Source organism: Podarcis vaucheri, assembly GCF_965113315.1.
Source record: "Podarcis vaucheri genome assembly, chromosome: 1".
NCBI classification, from domain to species: Eukaryota; Metazoa; Chordata; class Lepidosauria; order Squamata; family Lacertidae; genus Podarcis; species Podarcis vaucheri.
In genome coordinates this window covers 124,225,620-124,245,799 of record NC_138759.1, presented here as the reverse complement: position 1 = coordinate 124,245,799, position 20,180 = coordinate 124,225,620, and the positions used below count along the sequence as shown (strand labels likewise).

At 42.9% G+C, this 20,180-nt stretch overlaps 1 protein-coding gene across 3 annotated transcripts in view; it reads right to left on the bottom strand.

Annotated features, from left to right (window-relative positions):
• GLS (glutaminase) overlaps positions 1 to 13,995 on the bottom strand; it is an 81,314-nt gene extending 67,319 nt beyond the window's left edge. For 2 of the 3 annotated variants that reach the window (XM_082241206.1, XM_082241207.1), the window contains exons 1-5: positions 13,631 to 13,995; positions 4,609 to 4,705; positions 3,965 to 4,086; positions 3,196 to 3,325; positions 1,860 to 1,939 (exon numbers count right to left, since the gene is read on the bottom strand). In XM_082241206.1, coding sequence (XP_082097332.1) covers positions 1,860 to 1,939; positions 3,196 to 3,325; positions 3,965 to 4,086; positions 4,609 to 4,705; positions 13,631 to 13,947 — 746 coding nt within the window. In that variant the 5' untranslated portion in view covers positions 13,948 to 13,995. The remainder of the gene's footprint in view (positions 1 to 1,859; positions 1,940 to 3,195; positions 3,326 to 3,964; positions 4,087 to 4,608; positions 4,706 to 13,630) is intronic. The other variant, XM_082241205.1, reaches the window with a different exon arrangement.
• Positions 13,996 to 20,180: the final 6,185 nt, after the last annotated feature.

Sequence of the window (20,180 nt, the reverse complement as noted above, 5' to 3'; positions counted from 1 at the left end):
GACCTCAGTATTTTCATTGTTTGTAGATTTCTAACCTGTTGGCTTGGATCAGAGAAACAGGCAATTTCCTCATTATTTTCAAAGAGACTTGCATAAAAATCTCGTAACCAGAACACATACACCAAAATGGTGTAGAATAAATTCCAAATATATATATTAGCTTCAATTGTACAAGCCACAACCTACCAAAGTCACATCTCTCATTGGTTTTAATAGCCAAGGATCTCACCTTAATTAGTTAGAGGCTAGCTATGAAGTAGCATTACGGTATAGATCAGGGGTTGACAAGGTTTACCTTGCCTGGGCTGGTTCACTCCAGCAGAGATCCCTCCGTGGGCACTGTGAGCACGCGTGGCTGCGATTTCTGGTGTCTGCGTCGACGCAATTTCTGGTGTCTGTGTCTATGCAGACACAATTTTTGACATCTGCGTCTGCACAGACACAATTTTCAGCATCTGAGCATGCACAGACGCGATTTCCGGCACCGCACGTGGACTCGCTGAGTGGGCAGCTCGTGGGCCGGTTAAACGGCCCCTGTGGGCCGCTTGTGGCCCATGGGCCTTAGGTTGCCTACCCCTAGTATAGATAATCTGGATAACTACCCACCCTCAAACTGAGCAAAACTGCAAAGTCTTAACACTACTTCAGAAATGTTCTCAGAAAAGTGCTTAGGCAAACTGCTACTGATATGACTATCAAAAATTCTTCTATATATTAGGAAGAAACTAGAAACCAGATCACACAGAATGCTAAGCCAAATCAAGCTAAGCAAACATCAGTCCAGACAAGCCATGAGCTGTAACCAACGATTGTTCTTGCTTGCTACTTGTGGTTTGTCTTCTTCATACAAATTGCAAGCCCAGGTTTAGACACAATGCAAGCCCAAACCATCACTTATCAGCCAAAATCTTCTCTCCAAAATCCTGCTCATTTGTTCATTTGCACTAAAGCCATTGTTTAAAGAAATGTCACCCTAGATCTATACTGAATATGAGTGTACTGAACAGAACATAAATAAAAAAGCAAACCCTACAGCTAGTGCGATAAAGAATACACACCATGGATTTTACAGAATTGCCTCGATGCAAATTTACTGTATTTTTCGCCCCATAGGGTGCACCGGCCCATAGGGCGCACCCTATGGGGGGGGGGATAAAGAAAAAAAAATATTTTTCCCCCCAGGCGCAGGGCTGGGGCAGGGGAAGCCCGAGCTTCCCCCGACCCCAGCCCCCAGAACAGGCTGCTATCCGAAAGCCTAGGGAGCCCGGCGGGAAGTCGCACCGGTCTCCCCAGGCTAGCAGATATCTTCCCGAAGCCCGGGGTGCGTGGCTCAGCACGCCCCAGGCTTCGGGATGCAGGCAGCTCCCACTGCCAGCCTCCAAACCAGGTCGGGGAACAGCGGGAAGGCGCACTCCGCCTCCCCGCTGTCCCCCGAGCTTGTGGGGCTGGCGGTGGGGAAAAGCGCTGCTTTCCCCACCGCCAGCCTCCAAACCAGGTCAGGGAACAGCAGGAAGGCGCGCTCCGCCTCCCCGCTGTCCCCTGAGCTTGTGGGGCTGGCAGTGGGGAGAAGCGCGCTTCTCCCCACTGCCAGCCTCCAAACCAGGTCAGGTTTGAAGGCTGCTATCCGCAAGCCTTGGGAGCCCGACGGGGACTCCCGCAGAGCTCCCAAGGCTTGCAGATAGCTTCCTGAAGCCTGCATTCACCCCATAGGACGCACACACATTTCCCCTTCATTTTTGGAGGGGGGAAAGTGCGTCCTATAGGGCGAAAAATATGGTATTTCCTCAAAGTTAGCGTACTGCTTCTATCGCCTATAGCTGAAATTGGGACAGTTAAGATATTTAAGAATTGTACCTTACCTCTGTCCATCAACTGTACAAACAGAAACTGCCCACAAGTCAGGACTGAATTTAGCCAGTTGTGGAATATAGTCAGCAACCTATCCAAAATGAGATTAATAATGTCAATTTCAGAATATCACACTGCATTACTACAAGTGTCTTGGAGGAAAAGTACAACTAAAAAAAAATGCTAGAGAGATAAATAAAACTAAGTTCAAACCCAAACTGCCCCAAACAACAAGTGTACAGTGAAGGTTCTTTGATAACAAACTTTCAAGGGTGTTTAATCACACAGCCTTTGACAGGAGCTTACTTGAATTAACATGTTTAAGGGTAAAGGTAAAGGGACCCCTGACCATTAGGTCCAGTCATGGCTGACTCTGGGGTTGCGGCGCTCATCTCGCTTTATTGGCCGAGGGAGCCGGCGTACAGCTTCTGGGTCATGTGGACAGCAGGACTAAGCCGCTTCTGACAAACCAGAGCAGCGCACGGAAACGCCGTTTACCTTCCCGCCAGAGCGGTACCTATTTATCTACTTGCACTTTGACGTGCTTGCAAACTGCTAGGTTGGCAGGAGCAGGGACCGAGCAACGGGAGCTCACCCCGTCGTGGGGATTCGAACCGCCGACCTTCTGATCAGCAAGTCCTAGGCTCTGTGGTTTAACCCACAGCACCACCCGCGTCCCTATACAATCCCTTCCCTCGCATGTTTACCACAGGCCAAAATAATGTATCCATCAATTATTGTGCCAAACCAACAAAAGTTGCTTACAAATACCATTGGCTTGGAGCCCATGACAAACTGTTAAATGATTTTCTGCTGCTTGGGTGTTTTGTTTTTTGTTTTTTTGTATCACTGCTATTTTTACAGCATCTTGTGTTTTAATTTGGAAGTAGTAGCAAATATACTTCTAAATGAAGAAAGACAACCAAAAATATCTAAAACTGAAAAGAAACAAGGAATTCACATCTTGCACTGATTCTGAAATCATGAATTCCAGTGGCCAATCTTTACTCAAAGTATTCTTCAAGGCACATAAAGAGCAAAGGGGGAGGACCCCAGCTGGGCAATCTCTTTATTAGGACCAAAATATCTATACTAGTCACAAAACGCAACAAGCTTTTGCATTCTCTAGAGTTCTTCATCAGGCAAAATGTTTTCCAGCTTGCACTCCATGCTTTGTGAAACAGCTCACCAGAAGAGCTCTGGGAAACTCAGAAGCTTGTCACATTTTTTGTGACTTTTTGGTTGGTCCTAATAAAAGTATTGCCCAACTGCGGAATAAGGAGGGTTTTTTTCTTAAAAGTACATGAAAACATACTAACACAACAAATATTTCATATGAACCCTTACCGTTCCTCCAGATTGTGTTTTAGCATTTTCATACAGTTCATCAATGTGAGAAGTAAATGACACAAAATCTGGAATGACAAACTTTCGTCTGAAAGCCTGAGTAAGCAAGACAATATTGCTTTGGACACACCTATGAAACATGAAAAAAAATATATGAGTGAAAATCTCAATTATGTTCATTATCATACAGTACACGTGAAGGCCAAAGTAAGCTCACTCATACATGCTAGAGCAAAAGCAAGGGCTTAGTAGTAACTAGACAGTATAGTGTTTTTCCATTACATGCCAAGTAAGAGTTCAAATGTCTAAATATTTATAGTTATTAAATTATGGAAGCTCCCCTCCCAGAACTAGTTGCTTTGAGGTGAGATCATCAGGACTGTGTTGCAGGGGTGGGGAACATTAAGTGCTCTCTTTACAGACCTGATCAGTCCACATTCCTGTAGCCGCCATTAAATTTTAAAAATTGTGACATGTTAATTGTAATCAAGCAGGAGTGGCCCTAATAGCTTGGCCAAGGGACAAAGCTTATATGTTAATAAGGTAACATTATGGTACAATTGTTTTAAAATCTTTTCATTCTTCAGCATATATTTCCACTACACTGCCAGCAAAATGAAGCAAATTTTATCAAACTGTTTTTCTAGGAATATTGTTAGTTTGCCTCACTCAAGTCCCCCCCCTCCCATCACACTATTTTCATATCAATAAGCTGAATGTGGCAAATTTTAAGTTTTTGTTTTAGATTAATAAATAAATAGATATTTACTTTTTAAAGAGATCTTTATCGAGCATGACACCATCTGATGTTGTTTGAAGAGTCAATCTTAGCATATCCATGCATTCTTTCAGTCTTGGGTCAGATGTACGTAAACCTGTTGATTTCAGGGCCTGTAAAAAAGGAGTAAAGGAGTAGAGCATTAGAAATATTTCCTGTTCTAAAAATTGACTCAGATAATATGCTATCCTGGTATCAAGCACCATCTGATCTCATTTTCCAACACAATGCAATTGACAGCCGACAGACACATTCAGAGTACCGGTAGTTCTGTTTTTCAATACCTTGCCATAAACACATTTAGAAGATTTATAACAGTGTACCCTCAGTTTTACTACAAGCGTAAGTAGATTATATCATAGACGGACATATTTAGAGAGTTAAATGTATGGAATGTTCATCTTTAATAACCATCCTATCAACACACTGAGTTGTTGTGAGGATAAAATGAGGAGGGGTACATCATATTTGTCACCATCAGCTCCCTGAAGGAAAGGTGAGGTAGAAATGTAATGAAGAATAAAATTGACCTTTAGCAACCTTGAGCCATGCACTGCTTTTCAAAAGTTACCAAAAAAGTATTAAACTGTACTATTTACCATATAGTTTATTTAAAACAAAACAAAAAAGCTTACCGTGATGAATTTGTGAACTGGTATTTTTTCTTGCCCTTCTGCAATAGTATAGAACAGCAAATCCTCCAAACTAGGCAAAAGACCTTGCTTTATCTTACTGAGAAGAAACAATACATGGAAAGGGTGAGAAACAACAACAAAATTCTAGGCCACTGATACTCTTATCATTTCACCACTGAAACACATCTGACCACTATTTGGGTAATTATATGCCCACCTGCTAACACAAACATTCGACTGACAATTTTATTAAGCTATCATATCTAACTAGAAACAGGCATTTTACTGCTTTCATAAGCAACTTCTGCTGCTTGGTTCATTTACATTTTACAGTATTACTTATATATTAAATATCTATTCCACCCTTCCTCCCAAAGGATCCTAAGGTAGAAAAGTATGATTTCAAGCTAAGAAAATGTACATGTCAGAAAGCTATAAAGTATAGCTGAATATAATGCATACTTTCTCCCATAATAATAGATTCTCTAACTATGAAAAACTTAAAACAATGTGTGGAACAGAACTAGGTATTCAGATATTTCCCTAGTGCAGAAGGGCTATGGTAAAACACATTATGAAACTGTAAGTAAGTGTAACCCATTAATGTTTATTGTAAGCTTTATGTTTCATGTGGCATGTACAAGTCTCCTAAAATATGCACATACTTTGATTATAGTATGTTAAGAATGCTAGTGTTCAAAATTCAAAATATTAAGCATTAGTTTTGTGAAATATTATGTTTTTGAAAAAGTATATAGACTGCATATCATTCACAGCTGTTGCAGTTAAATCAAGCAGACTAGCCCAATATTTAGCTTTGAAAGTAACCCAGCCGAGAAAACAAACATGGCAAACATTCAATTTTCATACAGAAAATACCTTAAATGGACTATTATTGTACAAAGCTTATCAGTTAAACTGCAGTATAAGCTTTTTCTCCCCCTATTTCCCAGGTCAATACTGTTATATAATGTTTGTTCAACCTAAGAGCAGTGTTTTAGCATCATTAAATACTTAGAAAAACACATATTCAGCATATGCCAAAAAGAGCTAAGATATAAAGTGGGCATGGTATTGTCACAGTTATCTTTACTATATGCAAGTGAATGTTTCTTATCTGCAAAGTTTAAACCTGAAAAATGCATAGAAAGCTAATTTGAAGGCAAAACGCATTAAGAGTCACTGTGTTGCAAACATGGTGCTGCCCTTCAAATGTACAAGACCATACAGTGAATTTGAAACCTGTTACTGAATCTCAGTTCTCCGTTTGCAAAATGGAAATGTTAGTGACCTGGTCATTATCCTAAAACCAATTCTGGACTGATCAAGTATGTTTGATTTATGTTTGGTAAACAAGTCAAGGGGCGCGGGGAAAGAAAATGCCACAGTACTTTTAAACAGTGTTGGTAGCACCCAATCATGTCCCTTTCCACAGTTTTTTGATCCAGCGGAGGCTTCCATTAGCTAAAAGGATAGAGGCCACTTTTTGTTGGGTCCCTCAGTAGCTCCCGTTACCCTTCCAATCTGGTCCAGAGGGTTGTGAGACTTTTCGTAATAGCCTGGCAGTTAGCATATGGGGGTGCAGGAAAGGGTGGGGGGACTTGCAAAAATACCACCTTCCACCTTTTAGCTCACAAAGTCATGGTAGATCACGGTCTTTTAACAGTGAGGAGACTCAACTGGATACAACAGACTCCTCCCGCAGCAGCTAAAAGAAATTTCTCATTGGTGGGAGTGTCACTATATTATCAAGTATCATAGCACATTCAAAATGTTGTGTGGATGTTTTTTTACCAGGATACGTCTAAGTCTTTTAACAGTATAAACTTCCATTCTACTTTTTAGATTTTATGGGGGGAGGCAGGGAATAATGACAACTGTATTCATTTTATCATGCGTTATAATGAGCTGAAAATGAAAATCACAAGTTTCATTTTCGATTCCACAAGTTTGGAATGAGTACTAAACCAATAAAATTACTCAGTCTTAGCTGATTATGTTACTAATTACATTTTTAGAAATGTACAATTCAGTTAAATTACTTTTTCCTTTGCATATTTTCCAATCTCCAGATTACTTCCCACAAGGGCATTCTTAGAGTGAAGCAGGAGAAAGCCTCACTCTTTTTAATAGTCAAAACTATAACGAGAACAGTAGTCTCTTTCTTCCAAAATGTCATTCAGTGCAATCACATACTCAGTCAAGTCACATACTTCTTTCATTTTATATGCACTAACTACATAAGCTATAAACTTCTATGTTTTGTACTACAGCTTAGTCCCCAAAAGTTTTGGTTCCCGAACGCAGCAAAGTGACTGTTCTGGTTTGCGAACTATTTTTGGTAGCTGAACGTCCAAAGGGGCTTCCACAGCCTCCTGCAGCCAATCAGAAGCCACACTTTGGTTTCCGAACATTTTGGAAGTCGAACGGACTTCCAGAATGGATTCTGTTCAACTTCCAAGGTACGACTGTACATAGTTTTCTATGTATGAGTTTGTTGCTCTCATTAGGCAAATAAATGAAAAGATGCAATTTAAGACATAAGAAAAGCTCCGTATAAGAATCTGTTTGTTTTTCAGAAACTTAAAAGGATATAGGCAACGACCATTTTAGGCGCATCCAATTGACAAGTGATCGCCAACGCACAGGTCTTTTTAGATCCAAAGAGGGCAGACTGGGGGCAGAATGGGGGCATGGCATAACAGGGTGGGGTGCATTTATGCACACTCCGCCAATGAGCATATAATACGATCGCCACCTGGTATTATAAAGCCTTCTAATGTAAAAGCATGGCATAAAGCAGGAGTGGCTAGGCTTTTTTTTCCATGAAGGATCTCACAGAAGTAAAAAAGATCCTGTCTATGTTCTGTCTAACCCATGACTAAGCAGAGATGACTCATCGGATGGACCCTGATGACATAAAGCTGAGAAACTTAATGGGGCCTCCCGACTCCAGTGCTAACACAGGCACAAACCCACAAACATCTCTGGAGAAGTGACCTTACACCAATCTGAAGCTGTGGATGAGTTTGCCAACACACCTGGGACAACTTTCTCACTTGTGGAATCAAGAGGGGAGGTCAAACTACTTCCAGTCCCTGGGAATGCTGGCTTCCAATGGTACAGCCACCAGCAGCCACCCACTAAGGGGCTGTGTGCCTCAAGGACCATATGAACCAGGCCCCTCAAAAATGAAAGCAGAGACTGCTGAAGACTGAGTTAACAAGTTGCAGCTGCTGCCTACCCTGACTGACCCTGTGCTACAGACCCCTACCTCTTGAAAATCTGCCTACCTTTGGACTGCTCTGCTGTGTTTGCCCTCGGCTTTACTTCATGACCTTGGTGTTGGACCACACCTTATCAGACTGCCTCACCATGCTTATCCTCAGCTTCTCCTTAAGACACCGTGTTTCTGGACTGCCCTGATATAGAACTGCTACCGTAACTCTTCAGATTTTGGTCATTTCCCTATCCTGGGGATCTAACTTCCCCACCCAAATACAGTGGTACCTTGGTTTGCATAAGTTTTGAATTACAAACACATCAAACCTGGAAGTGTGTGTCCCAGTTTCCAACCTTTTTTTGGATTACAACCTTTTTTTTTTATTACAAACAATATTTTTGGAGGCCCCATTGATGAAAGCGCGACTTGGGTTACAACCTGTTTTGGTTTACAAATGGACCTCCGGAACGGATTATGGTTGTAAACCAAGGTATAGTCTCTTTTAGATAGCGCTTTAACATATTTGGTAACAAAAAGTTACGGTTTAAAACAGAATGCTCTTTTATATAGTACCAGACACATAAGTAGCACTCTATAAATAAACATTTTAGAAACAGACAAATCTGAAATGGTAACAATTACAAAGGCATACTGAAAACCTTTTGGGAGTCAAACGGACTCCCAGAACAGATTAAGTTCAAGAACCAAGGTTCCACTGTATGTAATTATATCTTCTCAAGCTAAATATATTTGGGAAATATCTATATATTTAATGCATACTAAATTTTGCATTTTAAGAATTTGCAGTGCATTTTTTTCTTTGCAGTGCAATTTACACAATGCACATGCTATTGAATTCCTATGAAAATAGTTAAAAGTATTCCAATAACAATATTTTCCAATGAAAGTTTAAAAAACAAAGTACATTATGCAGTACAGGAAACTTTCCAGCTTTATTTTCCTACAGAAAAAAATATGTTTCATAAGCTGATTAGAAACAACAAATGGATGGAAGTAACAAATAACGAATGCCAATTGAATGCAGTATTTTAAAAAACTTAGAATTTTTTAAAATTCTAAAGTTTGGCCTTATTATAATGGACTAGCTCTATGGCTTACTGGAACCATAAGGGATCCTAGGAAGAAGTTCATGACCACTTTGTTCCTCCATGGTATTTTTTACTCCCACACCACACTAAGTTAAGTCAAAGGCTCATGGCAACTATGCACTGTAGTCAAAATTCCTACCCCAACCACTAATTTGCTACTTTTAGCTACTGGAAACACTTCTAAAGTATTTATGGATCAGGGAATAGGGATTCAACCTGTGTTGGATGGGGCAACACTCCCCTTGAAGACTCAGGTTCGAACTCTGGATGTAATTCTGGATTCTGCCCCAAACCTGGCCATTGTTAGAAACGCAGATATATAAGATAAATGCCAAATGGCTCCTTAAACCAAGGTTACAGTCACCAAATGGGATATCTAGCTGCCATTTTGGGGCAAGACGGCTCTATAGTCTTATTTTTCAAATTATGGACTATCACTGATTATGGGTTAAACATGTGACTTGTTCAGATGACAACCTTGAGCTAGGTTAAGAACTTTGAGAACTTTAACCTGGGACAGTCCACATACACAAGAAATGTAGCCAAGAAACTTTAAGGTGGTTATGCAATTAACTGCATGCAAAGGGCTAACTGTAATGCATGGACGTAATATTCAAAATAGTATCTGGAAGCATCTCACCAGGTTTAGTCTATTCAACAGCTTCATTGGTTACCTGATGTGAATAACAGCATGACATGCCAAGCCAAACTATGACTTACTGAGACCACACACACATGCAGGCTTCCAGAGAGATGATAGCAGCTGCTTTTCTCCTCCTAGGTCCTTTTTGCTCCTGCGTCACACTGTGCTAAACTTTGGCTTAGCACGTAGCCTGAACTGGGAGTCATGGCTAAGCACTTTTCTCACTAACTGCAAGCTGCAGCAGAGACAGCTGGTTCCTTCTCCCATTCCATCACGCTGTATGTGTAGAAGGAGAACGTATGAGGTGGGAAGCCTACTCTATATATGCAGGCTCACACATTATTTAAAACCCTGTGTTCACTAGCAAGCCAACACATGCAGAACAGGCTACTCACTTCCAGACTTTCTCCGACACATGGAGTTTATTGGGGCTGGAGTCAATGAAAACAGCCCTTCTTACCTCCACACAATTCTCACTGCAAAAGCAACTTAAATTTCAGCTACAAATCCCATGCTAAAGTATTTATATTCCACCATCAACAAATCCAAAAACTAATGAAGTTAATTGATTTTAGTATTACTTAATTCCTTTTAAGTTGCAGAGCCTGGTGTCTTTGCAGAATGTCTGCTGAGAGTCTTTCTTTCATCATGAAACAAGGCAACGTATGTGTGGTTCCCAGGCAGTATTCCATCCAGGCACTAACCAGTTAAACTAGCTTAGCTTCTGCAGGGAAATAGCCTCATATCCTTTCAGGTCTGTAGTGGCATGAACTTGGACCATGGGCACCATGCAACTGTCTGCTTACATTATTCTCCTGACCCCTAAAAGCTCCATATAGACCCCTGCTGGTTTCAAGGTATATAGCTGACAACAGTTATATGGTGATAGGAGGGACAAGCACTTTAACTTTTTACCCTCAAGCCATTTCCCCATTCAAAATCACCCTCTAGTTGCTTTTCCATGAAGAAGAAAAAATACAACCTGCATATTTTCTCATGGTGGGATTCAAAAGTGAAAATATCTAGGGGGTGGGGATAAATAAGCAGCCCCTTCCTATGACCATCCTCATAACTTCCAGGCTGCTTTTGGTTTTGAGTTGGGAGAAAACACAAACAACAATGCATAACTATTGTGGGCCTGAGTCTCAGAACTTTTCTTGATATTTCCATTGTTATTCCAGATGAAAGTGAGCAGTTTAGAAAATGGTACCAATGATTGTTTTAAAACAGTCTTTGCCAATCTGGTGCCTTTCAGATGTTTTCAACTATACCATGAGCCCAGGCCAGCAGGAGGGCACCAGCTTGGCAGAGACTGTTCTAAAGACTGCATACTACTCTACAGTACTATAATAGCTTCTGATCCACTTTTTTAAAGGGAATGTAAAATTATATTTCATGGAAATAAAAAAGACAAAAAAGTTTTTTACTTTAAATTTATTCAGCTAAGAGAACATATTTTACCCAGTGTGAGATAACAGTAAGCCTCAATCTGAGTAGCAATTATTTATAGCAGGCAGCTTTTGTTCACTTTTGACAATATTACACAGCAAATATGTAAAATGTGCTGCCCAACTAGCACTGTAGTACTAAAGTTAAGAGCAAGCACCAAGATCTCTGGTTTTGCATACTTTCCTCAAAGCCATAACTGACCCTTGTGTGCTCCAGAAACCAATGCAGTCTCTGGACATAAAACTTACATTTTATTATCTTTTCATTAATCCTGCCCCATGCCTGCTATAATCTCAAAGCAGTTTCATCTACATACCAGCCAATGATGCAAATGACAACAAACGGTAGCTAGTTCTGATAAGAGATATTGCACACTATCTTGGCCAAAGTTTTAAAGGTGATCTCTAGCACTGCCTACTTGTGTTACCAAAACCAGCTTTTAAAATTAAATTATTTTACTTACAACCTTGAGATACTAGCCAATACAAAATATTCTGTATGACCAATTGTCACTGGTCTAGGGGGGGGGGGAGAGTGAGAAAATTTGCATCAAACTTGATAATTCAATTTCTTCATGCGGCCAACATTATCTTTACTGAAAAAATAGTTATTTATCGCAGTGCCTTCCTAGAGAGAAAAATAAAAAAAACTTTTGTGGCACTTAAAGACTAACAATGCTATTCATTCTAAGATGTGTATCCACTTATCTATTTTGCCAACATTGAAGGGATGACTAATTCAACTAGAATATTCTTCACAAGCTATATGCAACAACTCAGATGTTTCATTGTTAAAGATAAATGTTTCATCTTACGCTATCTGTAACATTCAGTTCTTGATGCTGGGAACTTGCAAGGGTCAAGAAAACTGATCCAAGAAGGGTAAAGGATGACACAGCAGCCAGTGTAGCATTTCAGGGACAAATTTCTCTGAATTCATCCACTCTTCCATTCTGCACAGTGATAAAGCTTTGCATTGGGAAGGGAGCAGTGTAATACCGCTAATCGCTGCCTGATCAAATCTGAATAATACATTGCCAATGCTACATATAAGTAATCACTTTTATACACACATTCCTTTATCCAACACACCCAGCAGTTCCCATTATTTTGTAAACATATGACAAAAGAAGCTGCCTTACACCAAAGCCAGGCCACTGCTCATCTAGCTCAGTACCATCAACACTGTGGTCCTCCAGGGTTTCTGGCAAGAGACCTTCACAACTCTCTCTAGAAATGACAGAAATTGAAACCTGGGACTTTTTGCATGCAAAGCATGTGATCTGTCACCGGGCTACAACCCTTTCTCAAAGGGGAAGATGGTAGATCATGCTTCTATAGCTACAAACCTGAACACGCTTCTTAGACAGTAAGCTACACCAAATGTAATGGTGCTTACTTCCAAGTAAACATGCACAGGGTTGTGCTGTCAGTCACCTTGTGGCTGTAGCTAACAGGCTTTAACGCCACAACCAGCTACCACAAATGAACAGCATTTCTCATGTGGATTCATCGAATCAGATTTGGAAGGGACCCAGAGGGGTCATCTAGCCCAACCCCCTGCAATGCAAGAGTCTCAGCAGCAGTGTCTAATGTTTAAAATCAAAGGTGCCAGACTTCAAGCTTAACAGGAAGCCACCTGAGTGCCTGGCTTGGGGCCCCACTTCTTTGGAGTCCTTAGATGAGTGGAGCGCTCACCAAAATTTTATTCAGCAATGAGGAGGAGCCAGCAGGTGCTTAGAGGCATCTTCCAACCACATGACTTGAAGTTTTCCGAAACCAAGCCCTTGGGTCAGGGCAGTGCACGCCCCAAAACCCAGGGAGTGCGAGAGTGGCTCCCAATTCCCGTGGGGAAACTAAACGTCAAGAGGAATATGGACCCGGGCAGGGGAAACCAAACTTAGCCATACACACAAAGCAAAAGGACACATGCTTCAGCTTGGGTCTCACACTCCTAGAAAAACCTGTAGGTACCAATTTTGGAAGGTTTGAAAAACTTTAAGTGGTTATATTTGAAAACACCATGAAGATAAAGTATAGAGTTATAACGGTATAACTCTATAAAGGTATTTCGTGCAGCACTATTTAGAAAATTAGAGAAACCATGGGGGATTTTTTTTTAGGGGGGTGGGGAGGGCTGGAGAGCCCCAAGTTAAATAATTGCAGATTGGAAAATGCTGTTGTAACTTCTTCCCCCACCCTCCTCCCGGAAATACATAAATGAGAACTTATTCAAGGGTGTGTGTGTGGAAATAAAGATCCTAAGTGGGGGAGTAGAGAAACGCAGGACTGCCCCCATCCTGACGTGCAAGGTGGCGGGCGTCCTGTCACGTGTCAAAGGCAAGGAGGAAGCCGAGCAGCAGCAGCATCCTCCCCGCGTGGCCGAAATATATAAATAAAAACTTATTATTATTTTTGAATATCCTAAGGGCGTGGGGAGGGGAACACGGGACTGCCCCATGCTGACGTGCAAGGCGGCGGGCGCCCTGTCACGTGTCAAAGGCAGGGAGGAAACCGAGGCACCTCCCTTGCAGCCGGTTGGCATCCTCCTCCTCCTCCCCGCGTGGCCTGGCATCCCCTCTCCGCCACCCGCACTCACTTGTCGCCCATGCCGCCGGCTTCGGCGCCGTGGCTGTTGTTGGCGCCGGGCTTCTCCGCCGAGGGCGCCGCCTGCTGCTGCTGCTGCTGCTGAGGCGCCGGAGGGCCCTTTCCCGGCTCGTCCAGAATCCCCTCCGAGCGGGTGCATAAGGAGCGGGCGGCGCCGCTAGGCAGGCGGCAACCGGCGGCGGCGGCGGGATGGAGCCGCCTCAGTAACGGGCGGCGGCAGCAGCCAGGCCCGCCCACGGCCGCCGCCGCTCCGCTCTGGCTGAGCCTCAGCAGGTCCCTCAGCAGCGCGGGGCTCCGGAGCCGCATCATCCTCGCTGCCGAGCGGGAAGGAAAGTGCCTCAGCCAGCCGCCGACCCGACGTCCCCGCTTCTCTCACACGCCCCGGCGGGGCCCGCCTCGGGGCGCGCGCCGCCGATTGGGCGGCGGCCGCCGTCACCGCCCGACGCTGTCGGAGGCCATTGGCTCAGCCCGCTGCACGTCAATCCACCGAAAGCGGCCCAAGGCCCGACGCCGCCGCCTCCTCCTCCCCACTTCAAGGGGAGGCTGGAAGATGTGGCGCACTTGGAGCTGGGCCTGCAATGAGCGAGGAGGGGGAAGGAGGGAGCGGCGGGCTTGTGAGGCGAGATAGCCGAAGTCGAGGCTGCTTCCAGCCGACTCTTCCAGCCCTCAGAGATTTCGGGGTGTTTCCCCTGCTCCCCCCCCCCAAGCCACAAGTGTACAAGCACAACTAACACTTCTCACGTTGTTGTTTTGTTTCAATAAACGCCCTTGGGCACTGAGGGGAAGGGAAATATTCGATAGGATTCCTGGCTCTCCCCACCACCACCAGCAAATGATGGGAGAAAAAAATAGCTTTTCATGAGGGAATGGGGCAACAGGGCGTCAAACCAAGAAAACAGGGGAAGAGGACCTGACAGCTAGGTCACTAGTCCCTGGTGAGGCGGGCTGCAATCTCCCCGCCTCCCAAACCGTTAGGTTTTTTTCCCCATAGCTGAGCGATTCCTAAACTCTTGGACGATCACTCCTCCCTCCACAAATTGACTATATTCCTGGGGCAGAGCCGTTGCTTAGTTTTGTTACGAATGCACAGTAACTGAGGTGAAGATTTTAAAAAGCAAGGGCAGCCGAAGTGGCTCCCTCCAAATATTGCAGGGGGTTGGGCTGGATGACCCTTGGGGCAGTGGCGTAGCGTGGGGGGTGCAGGGGGGCCCGGCTGCACCGGGCGCAACATCTGGGGGTTAGGGTTAGGGGTCGCAAATCCACGGGTTAGGGGGTGCAAATTACGTGCCTTGCCCCGGGTGCTGACAACCCACGCTACGCCACTGCCTTGGGGTGCCCTTTCCAACTCTACAATTCTATTAAAGGTTGCGGGTTGCCGCAATCGGGAAGCCCCTTCGCAAAAAGGATTTGTGGTGGCGGCAGCTTTCCAGAGCTTGCACCCCAACAATACGTTAGTCCTGGATGATATGCTGGTTTTGAAGTAATGCAAACTAATAATAAAAAACCGTTTTTTCGTCGGTGCATGCTTGGATTGGATTGGATTTCATTTGCATCCCAGAAACAGGGTAGACATCGCCCAAGACTGACGTATAATGTGCAGTGGCGTAGCGTGGGGGGTGCAGGGGGGGCCGGCCGCACCGGGCGCAACATCTGGGGGTTAGGGTTAGGGGGCGCAAATTACTTGCCTTGCCCCGCGTGCTGACAACCCACGCTACGCCACTGATAATGTGTGTAAGAGAGAAAATCAGAGAAAAAAGAAGGATCTATAGCTTGCCCAGAGGCCTAAGTAGGAAGCTAGGGGGGGGGGGTCGGCCAGCAGGACTAGTGGGCAGGAAAACTTGTGTGGGCAGGAGGCAGACGCTCGAAAGAGCACGTAGGATTTGCTTGTGATTAGATTCCTGGGCATTTTAGCCCAGATGTCTTATTGCAAGTTCAACGTCATCATGCTCGGTTTTCCCTCTTCATCCCTCAAGCTCAGACATATTTGGCATTCTCCTTTTTTTAAAAAAAAACTGGTTACAGTTTCCCTTTCTGGAAGTTTGCACAAACCCCAGGCGCTTTGGTCGAGTAACTGACACGAGCAGAAAGGGAAAAAGGCAGAAGATCTCTGAACCCCAACGGCGTCGTTTTCTTATTAATATCTTATTTGAAAACGGAAGTTTTGAGCTAAGAAGGAGAGAGAGTTTGGATCGACGCCGATAGAGAGTGATACAAAAAGCCGGCGGGGGGGGGCGTGCATTTAAAAATGCATATGCATTTAAATACATACATTTAAATGTGCATTTTAATACATATGCATTTAAAATGCATTTCAATGCACATGCATTCAAAATGCATTTTGACGCACATGCATTTAAAAATGCATAGGCAGCAACATTTTGGAACCTTTCCAAATTTTCCGTGGGATTTCGCTAAAATAGACATGTTCTGTCATGAAATGGAGAAGTGCCTTTCTCTTTTTCGTTAGCGAAAGGGAAACAGTCGGCCTCATGGCAATAAAATGACTGTTTAGCGCCTTTTAGCAGGGCTTAGTATCAGAAACAGTTAAAGTGTTCCTGAAGGTGTTGATCTGAGCACGTATTACATATGTAGCACTTTCTATTCCTGACTCATTTAAAATGTGTTAGGAATGGAGGGAACAGCTGTAAGTAATGTCACGCTGTAGTTACCATGGATACAAGTTACTTTTCATGACATACCAAATGTGCTGCCACCTTCTGGGGGAAAGGAGGAACCCACATTTACATTCATAGCGATATATATATATAGACACACAGCAGTAATTTATAACACAATCCTTAAGCAATTAGCAGTTAATACATTTTGATCGAAATCTCTTCAACACTCAAACTACTGAAAATATGAGGGGTTTAAAAAAAGGGCTGTGGCAATTTATAGATGATCCAGGCATTTATAGATCTCTGAGGTCCATATTCTTTAAATACTGTATACAAAACCCTTCTCCTGACTATATACCATATGTCATCTCTCTCTAATTAGTATATCTCATATTTCATAGTTCTCTGGTTAGTATGGGAGTAGTTTAACAATTTGGGGGTATAACTGATAGCCTGGTTTTGTAGTGGAAATGTAAAAATGTGGCATTTTAACGTCCTTCTAGTGATTAAGATGTCTTAGGCTATACATATTCCAGTTTTCAAGTATCTGATTTCTTTGGAAATCTCTACAACTTTATAGGGCTCACATATCTTTATATCTATACCACGATTCTGTGCCCTATAGCTTATGAACAGTAAATCCATCCTACTCTATGACTCCTCGCAAATTATCATTTGTTGATAGTTACATTTTTATCTCTATAGTGTAAAGGAAACTTTGCTAATTCCTTTGTAGAAAACCTTCTCTGGGAAGAAGGCAGCAGAGGGTTTTTTCCAGTTCAGGCAAATCCATCAACAAATGTTTGAGGGGAACTATAAATCAGCACATCAGACCTGCAGGACCAATATTATATAAGGAGCAGAAACTAAGGATTATCTTGAAAGTGACATGGAATTTTTTTACAATGCTATTTTAAGCAGTTTGGCTGGTTGCATCACATTTAATGTAGAAAAATAGCTTTCTGAACAGAAAAGCTAAAGATTCAGACACATAAATCCTGATTTCTAGAAGCAAATCATTTTCCTCTTGGGAAACTTGACTCTAACTGGATTCAGCACATACCGTATAAATGTGAATAAAGGCAGAATACCCACTGGGCACATAATACCAACACAAAAAGTTGTTTTCAGCTCCCCATACTGAAAATAATATGTATTTTATTCTGGCACCAATTACAATTATTTGTCATTCCAACTCAAATGGGAATAGTTCCTATTCAACAGATTCCCTGGAGGAGAAGGAACAGAAGTATAAACAGTAACTATGGTAATTTTAACCTAGAAAACATGTAAAAGCCAAACAGTTGGAGAACAGCGATCTGATAGCCAGATTGCAATATAATAGATGAAGGGAGAGATTAAGAGATCATATGATAAAAGGAGGAAATTAGATATTATATAACATCATTTGTGCATTTTCCATTGCAAAATGATTTCACAGGCGCTAGACAAATGAAGGTTCTCTACCAGGGACAGTTGCAGATTTCCATGGGCCTGCAGAACTCCTGCCCCATCATGTTATGGGGTCTCCCCACTGCAAGTGGGTCCAGTTGCCTTCACACATCCTCCCAACGTCCTCCGTCCTTGACCCAGGAAGCTGCTGGGATGGGCCAGAGAACATTAAAGATTCATCATTTCAGCACTCTTTCCACAACAATGATCAGTCAGGTGGTTCTGGGAAGATCATACTAACATGTGAAGATGGTCCAAGATAACCCTAGCACACATCATTTCCCTCTGTAGTAGTTGTTGTTGTTGAAAACGTATTTACTGAAGTGTTTTTCACATAAGTATAACAACCATATGGGACGCGGGTGGCACTCTGGGTAAAACCTCAGTGCCTAGGACTTGCAGATCGCATGGTTGGCGATTCGAATCCCCGCGGCGGGGTGAGCTCCCGTCTTTCGGTCCCAGCTCCTGCCCACCTAGCAGTTCGAAAGCACCCTCAAGTGCAAGTAGATAAATAGGTATCGCTTTCTGCTGCTGCAGCAGCAGATTCAGGGGTTGGACTCGATGGCCCTTGTGGTCTCTTCCAATTCTATGATTCTATGATTTCAAGAATTTCAGGAAATGTATTATTAGTAGTAATAGAGTTCTTCTTCCTCAGATAACAGCAGTCAACTTATGAGAGCCAGCCTCTGAAATATGGCGATGATGATGATGATGATGATGATGATGATGATGTCACCTTTCACAAACACACAAGAACATACCATCCAACATTTCTCTGATGAACATAGGGACATGTCAAGACCCCGTGACCACACAGTTCCCTAGGGAGTGAATAACCAGACAAGACAACGGCATATAGATTTATGGTTTCAAATGGGCCACACCTTAAATGGTTACAGATATGAATGGTTTGGCGCAGATACTGGGTGAAGCCAAATTATTCCATTCTACTAAATCAAATAAGTGTTGGAAATGTAAAGAGAAAGAAGGTTCCTTTTATCATACGTGGTGGTCTTGCAGTAAGGTTAAGGCTTCCTGGGAAATGATGTACAATGAAATGAAAAAGATGTTCAAAATAACATTTGTAAAAAAACCCAGAAGCCTTTCTCTTGGGAATTATAGGGACAGAACTACCTAAATTGTATAGAAACTTATCCATGTATGCTACTACAGTGGCAAGATTGTTATTTGCCCAAAAATGGAAAGAAGAAGAAGTCTCAGCAAAGGAAGAATGGATACAAAAACTTACGGAATATGCAGAAATGGCAAAACTTACCGGAAGAATAAGAAATCAAGATAACCAACTTTTATAAACGAATGGAAATAGTTTATTGAATATTTACAGATAAATTGTATACAGATAAAAACACTGGCAGGATTATTGTAATAACCTGCAATTACATAAGAGTATATATTTAAAGAAGATAAATAAATGAGCAAGTTAAGTGAATTTGGATATGCAGAAGATATTAAAAATAAATTTAAGGAAGTGCAGAAAGAGGGGGAAGTCAAGTTTTAAAATGTCAAAATTGTGGTAAAATCAGTGAAATGTATATATTTTAAAAGTATAAATAAAAAATATTTAAAAAACCAAAAAAACACAAATTATTCCACTCCAGCTCGTCTGCCGACAGTGCATCTAAGGGTAAACTACATCTTGAGGGGGGCCTATGACCTACATCAAATAGGGGTACCCCCGGTAGGTTCCTGTTGCAGGAGTGCTATGGCCCTAGCCCCCACCTGGGTGTCGGACAGAAGCCACTTTTCCCGGATCCTTTTAACAAGATAGCCTTCACCAAGGAGGGGCAGGCAAAGACTACAACCTCCCCTCCAGCCAAGACCTAGGTCAGGGGTCTGCAACCCACGGCTCCGGAGCCGCATGTGGCTCTTTTACATCTTTGCTGCAGCTCCGGGGCGGATACTAGCGAGGGGAGGAGGCGCATTGTGCGCCCCGACACTCCTCACTGTGGCGGGCGCTGTACTGGCTGTGACATCGCATGGGGGCAGTGCGTGCGTTAGTCACGCACCGTCCCGGCGTCACCTTCCCGCCCGCTGTCAGATCGTGGCTCCGGAGATATATTTGTTTTAAATGTCGCAATGGTTTTGCGGCTCCCAGTTGTTGTTTTTTCTTCGGAAACGGGTCCAAGTGGCTCTTTTTGTCTTAAAGGTTGCAGACCCCTGCCCTAGAGTCTGACAAGACTGGCCCGTACGGGCAGGGGTACCTCTACCTTATAACAACCATAAGCAAAAGCAAAACACAGAAACAAAAGCACATATGGAAATAAAGAATTAAGTATGCTTCTTTCTTTTACAACCGGGTGCACGGAAGAAAAAGAAATTGATGTCCTCATTAGACAAGCCATTTGGTCTGAAGGACTGAAGGTACAAAACGACATGTTCCTTCTTGGTTTGTGAAAGGTATAAAACACCAGTTTGCAGCAAAGGAGTCTTTTTTTATTCTTGCCGCTTGCC